This window comes from Myiozetetes cayanensis, unplaced genomic scaffold, assembly GCF_022539395.1.
Source record: "Myiozetetes cayanensis isolate MyiCay16 unplaced genomic scaffold, myiCay2020 scf679, whole genome shotgun sequence".
Lineage (NCBI taxonomy): Eukaryota > Metazoa > Chordata > Aves > Passeriformes > Tyrannidae > Myiozetetes > Myiozetetes cayanensis.
Genome location: NW_026087941.1, coordinates 9,385 through 24,478, shown reverse-complemented (window position 1 = coordinate 24,478; position 15,094 = coordinate 9,385). Strand labels below are relative to the sequence as shown.

At 52.2% G+C, this 15,094-nt stretch overlaps 1 protein-coding gene and 1 long non-coding RNA gene across 4 annotated transcripts; both read right to left on the bottom strand.

Moving 5' to 3' along the window:
• Positions 1-137: 137 nt before the first annotated feature.
• Positions 138-7,807, bottom strand: LOC126651571 (integrator complex subunit 3-like). 3 transcript variants are annotated; one of them, XM_050337531.1, is made up of 5 exons: positions 7,611-7,807; positions 5,467-5,533; positions 1,411-1,522; positions 1,245-1,327; positions 138-1,002 (listed from the first exon to the last, which is right to left on the bottom strand). In XM_050337531.1, exons 1-5 carry the CDS (start codon positions 7,633-7,635, stop codon positions 966-968), a joined length of 324 nt encoding a protein of 107 aa, XP_050193488.1. In that variant the 5' UTR covers positions 7,636-7,807; the 3' UTR covers positions 138-965. The 3 variants fall into 3 exon arrangements, with proteins under 3 accessions (XP_050193488.1, XP_050193486.1, XP_050193487.1); XM_050337529.1 differs by having other exon boundaries at positions 1,245-1,522; XM_050337530.1 differs by having other exon boundaries at positions 138-782; positions 1,245-1,522.
• A 1,486-nt stretch (positions 7,808-9,293) lies between these two features.
• LOC126651572 (uncharacterized) lies at positions 9,294-14,615 on the bottom strand. Its single transcript, XR_007631744.1, has 3 exons — positions 14,530-14,615; positions 13,250-13,333; positions 9,294-9,311 (listed from the first exon to the last, which is right to left on the bottom strand). It is a non-coding gene; the product is annotated as an uncharacterized LOC126651572 (long non-coding RNA).
• Positions 14,616-15,094: the final 479 nt, after the last annotated feature.

The following is a 15,094-nucleotide window of genomic DNA, read 5'->3' as shown; positions in this document are numbered from 1 at the left end:
CTCCCACCCCTGGAATTCCCTCTCTCACCCCTGGAATTCCCACTCCCACCCCTGGAATTCCCTCTCCCACCCCTGGAATTCCCTCTCACTGGATGGCATCTGAAGGAGAGGGAGGAGCAGATTTTTTATTCCCATGGTTTATTCCTGATCCTGGCATTCCCAAAATCCCCCTGGGATTAAGGAACACAGGGAAAAAAATAAGGAAAAATAAAAATATTCCTGGTTTTTTGGGCATCTGAAAGGAGGAGAAGGAGGGGGAGGAGGAGATTTTCCATTCCCATGGTTTATTCCTGATCCTGGCATTCCCAACCCCCCCTGGGATTAAGGAACACAGGGAAAAAAATAAGGAAAAATAAAAATATTCCTGGTTTTTTGGGCATCTGAAAGGAGGAGAAGGAGAGGGAGGAGCAGATTTTTTATTCCCATGGTTTATTCCTGATCCTGGTATTCCCAACCCCCCCTGGGATTAAGGAACACAGGGAAAAAAGCAGGAAATAAAGAGAAATTTGGGAATGTTCTCCCCTTTCCCAGAGGGAAAAATCAGCTCCTAAATATCCCAGTTTTTCCCTCTCTCCTCCCCCACATTTCCAGGATCTTGGGGAAGTTGGGAATGAGGGATTTGGGGGGGGATTCAGCCCCAAATTCGGGATTAGGGTGGGATTTTGAGGGATCCAGGAGGGTTTTCCAACCCTTCCATCAACTCCCTAAGGGAAAATTGGGAATTCTTTCCCGGTTTTTTAACATTTACACCCATTCCCTGAGCAGGGAGATGCAAAATCCACCTCCCTGGGGGAAAATTGGGAATTCTTTCCTGGTTTTCCTGGAGCAGGGAGATGCAGAATCCACCTCCCTGGGGGAAAATTGGGAATTCTTTCCCAGTTTTTCAACATTTACACCCATTCCCTGAGCAGGGAGATGCAAAATCCACCTCCCTGAGGGAAAATTGGGAATTCTTTCCCGGTTTCTCACCCGTTCCCGGAGCAGGGAGATGCAGAATTCCACCTCCCTGGGGGAAAATTGGGAATTCTTTCCCAGTTTTTCCAGGTTTACACCCGTTCCTTGAGCAGGGAGATGCAAAATCCACCTCCCTGGGGGAAAATTGGGAATTCTTTCCTGGTTTTCCTGGAGCAGGGAGATGCAGAATCCACCTCCCTGGGGGAAAATTGGGAATTCTTTCCTGGATTTCAGAAATTCCACCTCCCTGGGGGATATCCCGAATTGAGCAGGGAGATGCAGAATTCCACCTCCCTGGGGGAAAATTGGGAATTCTTTCCTGGTTTTCCCGGTTTCTCACCCGTTCCCGGAGCAGGGAGATGCAGAATTCCACCTCCCTGGGGGAAAATTGGGAATTCTTTCCTGGTTTTCCAGGTTTCTCACCCGTTCCCGGAGCAGGGAGATGCAGAATTCCACCTCCTTCTGGCGCAGCCCCTGGAGCTGGGGGGTTCCGTGGTGATCCACCAGCAGCCTCAGGTAGGTGTAAACGGCCATGGCCACCAGCAGGCTGCTCTTCAGCACCCAATCCCTGTGGGGGGACAATTCCAGAGGGAATTCCCAACGGGAATCGTGGGCTGGAGTGGGATAATAACGGGAATTGGGATGGGGAGGGGATTTATGGGATCCTGGGATGGTGGAATGGGGTTGGGAGGGACACTTTGGGGTCCTGGTTCAACTTGCAGGCTGCTCTTCAGCACCCACTGCCTGCCAAGAGACAATTCCAGAGGGAATTCCCTGCTGGGAGACAATTCCAGAGGGAATTCCCAACGGGAATCGCGGCCTGGGTGGGATAAATGAGGTGGGAGGGGACAAGGAGGGGATTTATGGGATCCTGGGATGGTGGGATGGGGTTGGGAGGGACCCCAAAGTGTCCTGGTTCAACTTCCAGGCTGCTCTTCAGCACCCAATCCCTGTGGGGGGACAATTCCAGAGGGAATTCCCAATGGGAATTGTGGGCTGGAGTGGGATAATAACGGGAATTGGGATAGGGAGGGGATTTATGGGATCCTGGGATGGTGGGATGGGGTTGGGAGGGACACTTTGGGGTCCTGGTTCCACCTGCAGATGCTCCTCAACACCCACTCCCTGCCAAGAGACAATTCCAGAGGGAATTCCCAACGGGAATTGTGGGCTGGGTGGGATAATCAGCGGGAATCGGGACAAGGAAGGGATTTATGGGATCCTGGGATCATGGGATGGAGCCCAAAGCTCATCTGGTTCCACCTGTAGATGCTCCTCAGCACCCACTCCCTGCCAGGAGACAATTCCAGAGGGAATTCCCTGCAGGGAGACAATTCCAGAGGGAATTCCCAACGGGAATCACGGCCTGGGGTGGGACAATCAGCGGGAATCGGGACAGGGAGGGGATTTATGGGATCCTGGGATGGTGGGATGGGGTTGGGAGGGACATTTTGGGGTCCTGGTTCCACCAGCAGGCTGCTCTTCAGCACCCAATCCCTGCCAGGAGACAATTCCAGAGGGAATTCCCAATGGGAATCGTGGGCTGGAGTGGGATAATAATGGGAATTGGGATAGGGAGGGGATTTATGGGATCCTGGGATCATGGGATGGAGCCCAAAGCTCAACTGGTTCAACTTCCAGGCTGCTCTTCAGCACCCACTCCCTGTGGGGGGACAATTCCAGAGGGAATTCCCAACGGGAATCACGGCCTGGGTGGGATAAATGAGGTGGGAGGGGACAGGGAAGGGATTTATGGGATGGTGGGATCATGGGATGGAGCCCAAAGCTCATCTGGGGCCACCAGCAGATGCTCCTCAGCACCCACTCCCTGCAGGGAGACAATTCCAGAGGGAATTCCCAACGGGAATTGCGGCCTGGGTGGGATAATCAGCGGGAATCGGGACAGGGAAGGGATTTATGGGATCCTGGGATGGTGGGATGGGTTGGGAAGGACCCCAATCCCAACCTCAGACAATTCCCATCGGGAATCAATCAGCAGGAATCGGGACAGGGCAGGGATTTGTGGGATTTATGGGATCATGGGATGGGTTGGGAAGGACCCCAAGGGCCACAATTCCAACCTCAGGCAATTCCCACATGGAATCAATCAGTGGGAATCGGGAAGGGCAGGGATTTGTGGGATTTATGGGATGGTGGGATGGGTTGGGAAGGATCCCAATCCCAACCTCAGGCAATTCCCACTGGGAATCAATCACTGGGAATCAGGACAGGGCAGGGATTTATGGGATTTATGGGATGGGTTGGGAAGGACCCCAATTCCAACCTCAGACAATTCCCACATGGAATCAATCACCAGGAATTGGGACAGGGCAGGGATTTGTGGGATTTGTGGGATTTGTGGGATCATGGGATGGATTGGGAAGGATCCCAAGGGCCCCAATTCCAACCTCAGACAATTCCCACATGGAATCAATCAGCAGGAATTGGGATAGGGCAGGGATTTGTGGGATTTGTGGGATCATGGGATGGGTTGGAAGGACCCCAATTCCAACCTCAGGCAATTCCCACTGGGAATCAATCACCAGGAATTGGGACAGGGCAGGGATTTATGGGATTTGTGGGATTTATGGGATCATGGGATGGGTTGGGAAGGACCCCAAGGGCCACAATTCCAACCTCAGGCAATTCCCACCGGGAATCAATCACTGGGAATCGAGAAGGGCAGGGATTTGTGGGATCCTGGGATGGGTTGGGAAGGACCCCAATCCCAACCTCAGACAATTCCCACTGGGAATCAATCAGTGGGAATCGGGATAGGGAGGGGATTTGTGGGATTTGTGGGATTTATGGGATCATGGGATGGGTTGGGAAGGATCCCAATCCCAACCTCAGACAATTCCCAGATTTCAGGGATTGCTCCCTGCTATTCCAGCCCCTCCCCAACCCCTCCCTCTGGAATTCCCGCCGGGAGAACTCGGGATGAACTTCCCAGCTGGGCCCGTCCCGGAGCCGGATGAAAGGCAGGAAATTTGGGAGCGATCCAAGGACATCCCAAAGAAATTCCTCCCTCCCAATCCCTCCCCCTCCCAGATCCAGAGGAAATTCGGGAAGGAAACGTTCCCTGTGGAAGGAGGCCCCACCCAGGGAGGGATTTTTGGGATTTGGGGGGGGGAAAAAATGGGATTTGGGGATGTTTTTGTCACAAAATGTGCAGGAAAGAGCTTGGAATTCTTCCTTGGGAATGGTGGGATGGGCATTTGGGAATGGTGGGAAGGGCAGGAACCCCTCCCTGGAGGGTGGGGTGGGATGGGATGGGAATAATGGGATGGGATGGGATTGATGGGATGGGATTGATGGGATGGGATTGGAATGATGGGATGGGATTGATGGGATGGGATGGGATTGGAATGATGGGAATGATGGGATGGGATTGGAATGATGGGATGGATGGGATACAGGGATGGGATGGGATGGGATGGGATGGGATGGGATGGGATGGGATTGATGGGATGTGATGGGATTGATGGATGGGATGGGATTGGATGGATGGGATGGATGGGATGGGATGGATGGGATGGGATGGGATGGGATGGGATGGGATGGGATGGGATGGGATGGGATGGGATGGGATTGATGGGATGGGATGGGATGGGATGGATGGGATGGGATGGGATGATGGAATGGATGGGATGGGATGATGGATGGGATGGGATGGATGGGATGATGGATGGGATGGATGGGATGGGATGGGATGGGATGGGATGGGATGGGATGGGATGGATGGGATGGGATGGGATGGGATGGGATGGAATAGATGGGATGGATGGGATGGGATGGGATGGATGGGATGGGATGGGATGGATGGATGGGATGGATAGGATGATGGGATGGGATGGGATTGATGGGATGATGGGATGGGATGGGATGGGATAGATGGATGGGATGGGATGGATGGGATGGGATGGGATGGGATGGGATGGAATGGATGGGATGGGATGGAATGGATGGATGGATGGATGATGGGATGGGATGGGATGGGATGGGATGGATGGGATGGGATGGGATGGGATGGAATGGGATGGGATGGGATGGGATGGGATGGGATGGGATGGGATGGGATGGGATGGGATTGATGGATGGGATGGGATGGGATGGGATGGGATGGGATGGATGGGATGGGATGGGATGTGATGGGATGGGATGGGATGGGATGGGATGGGATGGGATGGATGGGATGGGATGGATGGGATTGGATGATGGATGGGATGGGATGGGATGGGATGATGGATGGGATGGATGGGATGGGATGGATGATGGATGGATGGGATTGATGGATGGGATGGATTGATGGGATGGGATGGGATGGGATGGGATGGGATGGGATGGGAATGATGGGATGGGATGGGATGGGATGGGATGGGAATGATGGGATGGGATGGGATTGATGGGATGGGATGGATGGGATTGATGGGATGGGATGGGATTGGAATGATGGGATGGGATGGGATGGGATGGGATGGGATGGGATGGGATGATCCCTGTTTTCCGTACCTTTGCTCGGTCAGGATCTCCAGGACGTTCTCGGCCAGCCAGATGTTTTTGGCTGTCACGTCCCCGCCTGGAAAAGCCGCGGGATGGGGGGAGAGCTCTGGGATTTTGGGATCCTGGTGTATCCCAGTGTGATCCCAGTGTATCCCAGTGCAATCCCAGTGTGTATCCCAGTGTATCCCAGTGTATCCAGTGTGATCCCAGTGCAATCCCAGTGTATCCCAGTGTGATCCCAGTGTATCCCAGTGCAATCCCAGTGTATCTCAGTGTGATCCCAGTGTATCCCAGTGTATCCCAGTGCAATCCCAGTGTATCCAGTGCAATCCCAGTGTATCCCAGTGTATCCCAGTGTATCCAGTGCAATCCCAGTGTATCCCAGTGTATCCCAGTGTGATCCCAGTGTATCCCAGTGCAATCCTGGTGTACCCCAGTGTGATCCCAGTGTGATCCCAGTGTATCCCAGTGTGATCCCAGTGTATCCGGGTGCATTCCCAGTGTATCCAGGTGTAATCCCGGTGTATCCCAGTGCAATCCTGGTGTACTCCAGTGTGATCCCAGTGTATCCCAGTGTTATCCCGGTGTGATCCCAGTGCAATCCCAGTGTATCCAGGTGTGATCCCAGTGTATCCCAGTGTGATCCCAGTGTATCCCAGTGCGATCCCAGTGTATCCCAGTGTATCCCAGTGCAATCCCAGTGTATCCCAGTGTGATCCCAGTGCAATCCCAGTGCGATCCCAGTGTATCCCAGTGTATCCCAGTGCAATCCCAGTGTGATCCCAGTGTATCCCAGTGTATCCCAGTGCAATCCCAGTGTATCCCGGTGTGATCCCAGTGTATCCCGGTGCAATCCCAGTGTATCCCAGTGTGATCCCAGTGTAATCCCAGTGTATCCCAGTGCAATCCCAGTGTATCCCAGTGTGATCCCAGTGTATCCCAGTGTGATCCCAGTGTATCCCAGTGCAATCCCAGTGCGATCCCAGTGTATCCCAGTGTGATCCCGGTGTATCCCAGTGTATCCCAGTGTATCCAGTGTGATCCCAGTGCAATCCCAGTGTATCCCAGTGTGATCCCAGTGTATCCCAGTGTATCCCAGTGTGATCCCAGTGTATCCCAGTGCATCCTGGTGTATCCCAGTGTGATCCCAGTGTATCCAGGTGTGATCCCAGTGCAATCCCAGTGTATCCCAGTGTTATCCCGGTGTGATCCCAGTGTATCCCATTGCATTCCTGGTGTGATCCCAGGGTAATCCCAGTGTATCCCAGTGTGATCCTGGTGTGCCTGAGTGCATTCCCAGTGTATCCCGGTGTATCCCAGTGTATCCCAGTGCATTCCTGGTGTACCCCAGTGTGATCCCAGTGTATCCCAGTGCAATCCCAGTGTATCCCAGTGCATTCCTGGTGTATCCCAGTGCATTCCTGGTGTATCCCAGTGCGATCCCAGTGTATCCCAGTGTGATCCCAGTGTATCCCAGTGCAATCCTGGTGTGATCCCAGTGTATCCCAGTGCAATCCTGGTGTATCTGGGTGTGTATCCAGGTGTGATCTCAGCATTATCCCAGTGTATCCAGGTGCAATCCTGGTGTATCCCATTGCAATCCCAGTGTGATCCCAGTGTATCCCAGTGTATCCAGGTGTGATCCCAGTGTATCCCAGTGTATCCCAGTGTACCCCAGTGTATCCCAGTGTGATCCCAGTGCATCCTGGTGTATCCCAGTGCATCCTGGTGTATCCCAGTGCATCCTGGTGTATCCCAGTGCAATCCCAGTGTATCCAGGTGTGATCCCAGTGTATCCCAGTGTATCCAGGTGTGATCCCAGTGTATCCCAGTGTATCCCAGTGTATCCCAGTGTGATCCCAGTGTATCCCAGTGCGATCCTGGTGTTATCCCAGTGTGATCCCAGTGTATCCCAGTGTATCCCAGTGTATCCCAGTGTATCCCAGTGTGATCCCAGTGTATCCCAGTGTATCCCAGTGTATCCCAGTGTGATCCTGGTGTATCCCAGTGTATCCAAGTGTGATCCTGCTGTATCCCAGTGTGATCCCAGTGTATCCCAGTGTGATCCCGGTGTGATCCCAGTGTATCCCGGTGCATTCCCGGTGTATCCCGGTGCATTCCCGGTGTATCCAGGTGCATTCCCGGTGCCTCACCCGCGATCTGCTTCATGAAGGTCATGCAGACCCCGTCGGCTCCCAACACTCCGCTCTTCACCAGCTCCCGGAGCAGCCACACCAGCTGGAATGGGGGATTTGGGATTGGATCCAGCAGGGATTTGGGATCGGATCCAGCAGGGATTTGGGATCAGAGCAGGCAGGGATTTGGGATCAGAGCAGGCAGGGATTTGGGATTGGATCCAGGCAGGGATTTGGGATCAGATCCAGGCAGGGATTTGGGATTGGATCCAGGCAGGGATTTGGGATCAGAGCAGGCAGGGATTTGGGATTGGATCCAGGCAGGGATTTGGGATCAGAGCAGGCAGGGATTTGGGATTGGATCCAGGCAGGGATTTGGGATTGGATCCAGGCAGGGATTTGGGATCAGATCCAGGCAGGGATTCGGGATCAGATCCAGGCAGGGATTTGGGATTGGATCCAGGCAGGGATTTGGGATCAGATCCAGGCAGGGATTTGGGATCAGATCCAGGCAGGGATTTGGGATCAGATCCAGGCAGGGATTTGGGATTGGATCCAGGCAGGGATTTGGGATCAGATCCAGGCAGGGATTTGGGATCAGAGCAGGCAGGGATTTGGGATTGGATCCAGGCAGGGATTTGGGATTGGATCCAGGCAGGGATTTGGGATCAGATCCAGGCAGGATTCGGGATCAGATCCAGGCAGGGATTTGGGATTGATCCAGGCAGGGATTTGGGATCAGATCCAGGCAGGGATTTGGGATCAGAGCAGGCAGGGATTTGGGATTGGATCCAGGCAGGGATTTGGGATCAGATCCAGGCAGGGATTTGGGATCAGATCCAGCAGGGATTTGGGATTGGATCCAGGCAGGGATTTGGGATTGGATCCAGGCAGGGATTTGGGATCAGAGCAGGCAGGGATTTGGGATCAGAGCAGGCAGGGATTTGGGATCAGATCCAGCAGGGATTTGGGATTGGATCCAGGCAGGGATTTGGGATTGGATCCAGGCAGGGATTTGGGATCAGATCCAGGCAGGGATTTGGGATCAGAGCAGGCAGGGATTTGGGATCAGAGCAGGCAGGGATTTGGGATCAGAGCAGGCAGGGATTTGGGATCAGATCCAGGCAGGATTTGGATTGGATCCAGGCAGGGATTCGGGATCAGATCCAGGCAGGGATTTGGGATTGGATCCAGGCAGGGATTTGGGATCAGAGCAGGCAGGGATTTGGGATCAGAGCAGGCAGGGATTTGGGATTGGATCCAGGCAGGGATTTGGGATTGGATCCAGGCAGGGATTTGGGATCAGATCCAGGCAGGGATTTGGGATCAGATCCAGGCAGGGATTTGGGATCAGATCCAGGCAGGGATTTGGGATCAGAGCAGGTAGGGATTTGGGATTGGATCCAGGCAGGGATTTGGGATCAGATCCAGGCAGGGATTTGGGATCAGAGTCGAGCCAGGATTCAGGATCAGATCCAGCAGGGATTCAGGATCAGCCCCTCCATTCCCACCCCCAGCCCCCAAAATTCCCATTCCCAAGGGTTCCCCCAATTCCCAGCCCCATTCCCTGCTCCCTGAGGAGAAGATTCCCTGCTTTTCCTGACCTGTAAACCGACAGGTGTCCTGCAGCTTAGGTACTTCTCCATCAGGATGTGGTTGATCTTGTTGAGCACGATGTGCTCATCCCATCCCGGCTCACCAGGCCAGGTCCCGGTAGCACTGCGGGAAAAGGGCAGGGAAAGTGGGAAAAATGCCTGGAAAAGGGGGGAGAGGGGAAAAATAGTCTGGAAAAGGGGGGAGTGGGAAAATCATCCTGGAAAAGTGGGGGGAAACAGGGGAAAAAACAGACTGGAAAAGGATGGAGAAAACAGGGGAAAACCAGCCTGGAAAAGGGGGGGAAGAATGGGAAAAAAAGGCTGGAAAAGGGGGAGAGGGAAAAAATAGTCTGGAAAAGGGGGGGGAAGAATGGGAAAATCAGCATGGAAAAGGGGGGGGAGAGTGGGAAAAAAAGGCTGGAAAAGGGGGAGGAAAACAGGGGAAAAGAGCCTGGAAAAGGGGGAGAATGGGGAAAAAAGGCTGGAAAAGGGGGTGGAAAATCAGCCTGGAAAAGGGGGGAGGGGAATGGGAAAAAATAGTCTGGAAAAAGGGGGGAGAATGGGGAAAAAAAGGCTGGAAAAGGGGGTGGAAAATCAGCCTGGAAAAGGGGGGAGGGGAATGGGAAAAAATAGTCTGGAAAAAGGGGGGAGAATGGGGAAAAAAAGGCTGGAAAAGGGCATGGAAAACAGAGGAAAACCAGTCTGGAAAAGGAGGGGGAAAATAGGGGGAAAGAGCCTGGAAAAGGGGGTGGAGAATGGGAAAAAAGGCTGGAAAAGGGGGTGGGGAATGGGAAAAAACAACCTGGAAAAGGGGGGGGAAATGGGGAAAAAAAGGCTGGAAAAGGGGGTGGAAAATGGGAAAAACTCTCCCCCCTTTTCTCACATCCCCTCCAATCTGGGGAAAAAAAACCCAAAAAAACCAGGAATAAACTCATCCAGCACCCCCAGAATTCCCAGGAAAACAAAAAAAACCAGGAATAAACCAGGAATAAACCCATCCAGCACTCTCAGAATTCCCAGGAAAACCAAAAAAACCCAGGAATAAACTCATCCAGCACCCCCAGAATTCCCAGGAAAACCAAAAAAAAACCAAAAAAACCAGGAATAAACCAGGAATAAACCCATCCAGCACCCCCAGAATTCCCAGGAAAACCAAAAAAACCAGGAATAAACCCATCCAACACCCCCAGAATTCCCAGGAAAACCAAACTTTAAAAAAAAAACAGGAATAAACCCATCCAACACCCCCAGAATTCCCAGGAAAACCAAACTAAAACCCAAAAAAAACAGGAATAAACCCATCCAGCACCCCCAGAATTCCCAGGAAAACCAAACTTTAAAAAAAACACCCCAAGATCCCAAAAATGAGAAGAATTTTGGGGTTGTTTGTGTTGATTTAAGGGATTTTTTTTCCAAACACTGGGAAAAAAATTAAAACCCAGGAATAAACCCCCCTGGCAGAGGGAAAATTCCTGCCAGGAATGAGGGGGGAGAGCCGGAATTCCGGGATTTCTGCCAGGCTGGCACAATCCAGAGGCTCCTCCTGCCCTGGGGGGGATGTTTTAATTAACAACACAATTTAATTAACAACAAAAAAAAATGATTAATGAGCTTTTAAATGAAGGGAAAGGGAAGGAAAACAAGGCTGGAATTTTTGGGAGGAGGGGAAAGGAGTTTGGGATCATCCCAGGGAGGCTCCTGGGAAGATTTTTGGGGTCTCTGAGCAGATTTTTGGGGTCCCTGTAAAGATTTTTGGGGTCCCTGTGAAGATTTTGGGGGTCCTTGAGAAGATTTGGGGGAGGGTTGAGGTTTTTTGGGATCCCTGTGAAGATTTTTGGGATCTCTGAGCAGATTTTTGGGTCCCTGAGAAGATTTGGGGGGAGGGTTGAGGTTTTTGGGGGTCCCTGTGAAGATTTTTGGGGTCTCTGAGCAGATTTTTGGGATCCCTGAGAAGATTTTTGGGGTCTCTGTGAAGATTTTTGGGGTCCCTGTGAAGATTTTTGGGGTCCCTGTGAAGATTTTTGGGGTCTCTGAGCTGATTTTGGGATCCCTGAGCAGATTTTTGGGGTCCCTGTGAAGATTTTTGGGGTCTCTGAGCAGATTTTTGGGATCCCTGAGAAGATTTTTGGGGTCTCTGTGAAGATTTTTGGGGTCCCTGTGAAGATTTTTGGGGTCTCTGAGCTGATTTTGGGATCCCTGAGCAGATTTTTGGGGTCCCTGTGAAGATTTTTGGGGTCTCTGAGCAGATTTTTGGGATCCCTGAGAAGATTTTTGGGGTCTCTGTGAAGATTTTTGGGGTCCCTGTGAAGATTTTTGGGGTCTCTGAGCTGATTTTGGGATCCCTGAGCAGATTTTTGGGGTCCCTGTGAAGATTTTTGGGGTCTCTGAGCAGATTTTGGGGTCTCTGTGAAGATTTTTGGGATCTCTGAGCAGATTTTTGGGATCTCTGAGCAGATTTTTGGGATCTCTGAGCAGATTTTTGGGGTCCCTGTGAAGATTTTTGGGGTCCCTGTGAAGATTTTTGGGATCTCTGAGCAGATTTTTGGGGTCTCTGAGAAGATTTTTGGGGTCCCTGTGAAGATTTTGGGATCTCTGAGCAGATTTTTGGGGTCTCTGTGAAGATTTTTGGGGTCCCTGTGAAGATTTTTGGGATCCCTGGGAAGATTTTTGGGGTCCCTGTGAAGATTTTTGGGGTCCCTGTGAAGGTTTTTGGGGTCTCTGAGCAGATTTTTGGGGTCTCTGTGAAGATTTTTGGGGTCCCTGTGAAGATTTTTGGGGTCCCTGAAAAGATTTGGGGGGAGGGTTGAGGTTTTTTGGGTTCTCTGTGAAGATTTTTGGGTTCTCTGAGCAGATTTTTGGGATCCCTGTGAAGATTTTTGGGATCTCTGAGCAGATTTTTGGGGTTCCTGTAAAGATTTTTGGGGTCCCTGTGAAGATTTTTGGGATCTCTGAGCAGATTTTTGGGGTCCCTGTGAAGATTTGGGGGGGGTCTGAGGTTTTTTGGGGGTCCCTGAGCAGATTTTTGGGGTCCCAGTGAAGATTTTTGGGGTCTCTGTGAGGATTTGGGGGGAGGGTTGAGGTTTTTGGGGGTCTCTGAGCAGATTTTTGGGGTCTCTGAGCAGATTTTTGGGGTCCCTGTGAAGATTTTTGGGGTCCCTGTGAAAATTTGGGGGGTTTTTGAGGTTTTTGGGGGTCCCTGAGAAGATTTTTGGGGTCTCTGAGAAGATTTTTGGGGTCTCTGAGCAGATTTTTGGGGTCCCTGTGAAGATTTTTGGGGTCCCTGTGAAGATTTTTGGGGTCCCTGTGAAGATTTTGGGATCTCTGAGCAGATTTTTGGGGTCTCTGAGAAGATTTTTGGGATCTCTGAGCAGATTTTTGGGATCTTTTTCCAGAGGGATCCCTTTTCCAGAGGGAAATCCATGGAATGATCCCTCCCTTTTCCAGAGGGGAAATCCATGGAAAAAAAGGAATGAGCCAGGAAAGTTTTCCCAGCTGGATTTGCTGCCCCTGGAGCCATTCCCAGGGTTTATTCCATGGAAAACAAACCTGATCCCTACAAATCCAGGCCTGAAGATTTTCCCCCCCCCGGGAAAAGCAGGTTGTGCTTCCAGGAGGGAATTCCAGAGGCTTGGAATGAGGGCTTTGATTCCCAATCCAATCCAGGATCTGCTGGAATGGGGAGCTCTGGGAAATCCCAGTTTTTTTCCCCCTGGGAATGGTGATGATTCCCCAAGAAATTAAAAATACACACACAAAAAAAGAAAGAAAAACAACATTCCAAGTCTCCCAAATCCAAGGAAAAAAAAACCCAAAAAAACTGGGAAAGGGGTTGGGAATTCCTTAAAAATTTGGGGATTTTCCCTGTGGAAAATCCAAGGAATTCCCAGGATGGGAAGGAGCCTGAGCTGCTTTTCCCACAGCTCCACACCCAGAACATTCCCAACCCCCAGGCCGGGAATTTTCCTCTCTGGAGTTTTTCCAGCAGGGAATTCCAGGCAGGAAAACCCCCCCAGGATGGGGAATGGGGGTGAATTCCCGGTGTTTTTTCCCGGGATTCCTCACCTTCTGTGCCTGGGAGGGCTCTGTCAGCACCAGGGTGAAGAGCCCCAGGCAAATCTCCTCGTGCTGGGGGGTCCCCTTGCAGATCTGGGGGAGACAGGGGGGGTTCCAGGGGATCCAAGGGACACCAGGGAATGCTCCCTATTCCCACTTCCCTATTCCCACTTCCCTATTCCCTGGTCCCAGTTCCCACTTCCCTCTTCCCTCTTCCCACTCCCCTCTTCCCAGTTCCCTGTTCTTCTTCCCTGTTCCCAGTTCTTCTTCCCTATTCCCTGTTCCCACTTCCCTCTTCCTCTTCCCTATTCCCACTTCCCCTTCCCTCTTCCCTATTCCCTATTCCCAGTTCCCACTTCCCTATTCCCTGTTCCCACTTCCCCTTCCAGGTGGGGTTCCCAGGGGATCCAAGGGACACCAGGGAATGTTCCCTATTCCCACTTCCCTGTTCCCAGTTCCCACTTCCCCTTCCAGGGGGGGTTCCAGGGGATCCAAGGGGACACCAGGGAATGCTCCCTCTTCCCACTTCCCTATTCCCACTTCCCTATTCCCACTTCCCTATTCCTCTTCCCTATTCCCACTCCCCTCTTCCCAGTTCCCTGTTCTTCTTCCCTGTTCCCACTTCCCTCTTCCTCTACCCTATTCCCAGTTCCCTATTCCCACTTCCCTCTTCCCAGTTCCCACTTCCCTATTCCCTGTTCCCACTTCCCTATTCCCTGTTCCCACTTCCCTATTCCCTATTCCCACTTCCCTGTTCCCACTTCCCCTTCCAGGGGGGGTTCCCAGGGGATCCAAGGGGAGGGCAGGGAATGCTCCCTCTTCCCACTTCCCTCTTCCTCTTCCCAGTTCCCTATTCCCAGTTTCCAATTCACTGTTCCTCTTTCCTCTTCCCACTTCCCTCTTCCTATTCCCTGTTCCCAGTTCCCTGTTCCTCTTCCCTGTTCCCTCTTCCCTGTTCTTCTTCCCTCTTCCTCTTCCCTGTTCCCACCCCATTCCCACTCCATTCCCACCCCATTCCCCCATTCCCACCCCATTCCCATTCCCATTCCCATTCCCACATTCCCACATTCCCATTCCCCCATTCCCCCATTCCCACATTCCCATTCCCATTCCCCATTCCCATTCCCCCATTCCCATTCCCATTCCCACATCCCCATTCCCCCATTCCCATTCCCACATTCCCATTCCCATCCCCACATCCCCATTCCCCTTCCCACATTCCCACCCCATTCCCATTCCCTCATTCCCATCCCCACATTCCCACATTCCCATCCCATCCCCACTCTCACGTGTGCGTTGAGGGCATCGTTGGCCTCCCTGTCCGAGAGGCCGCAGGTGAGGGAGGTGACGATCCCAACACAGCGCTCCAGCCTCTGGAAAACACGGAATTAAAACATGGATTAACAAAATTAAACCAGGATGGGAAACTGGGAACATCCCTGGATCCTGGGAATGACCCTGAACCCCCTGGAACAGCTCCCAGGGAGATCCCAAACCATCCCAGTGGGAATTCACGATCCCAACACAGCGCTCCAGCCTCTGGAAAACAGGGAATGACACCGGGATGGGAATCCTGGGAACATCCCGGATCCTGGGAACGTCCCTAAACCCCCTGGAAAAGCTCCCAGGGAGATCCCAGGAAAATCCCAGTGGGAATTCAGGACCCCCACACAGCGCTCCAGCCTCTGGAAAACAGGGAATTAAACCAGGATGGGAATCCTGGGAACATCCCTGAACCCATCCCCAACCCCCCTGGAACCTCCCAGGGAGATCCCAAACCATCCCAGTGGGAATTCTGGGAATTCAGAGCCTGAATACCGAGGATCAGGAGCATTCCCAGATACTGGGAATGTT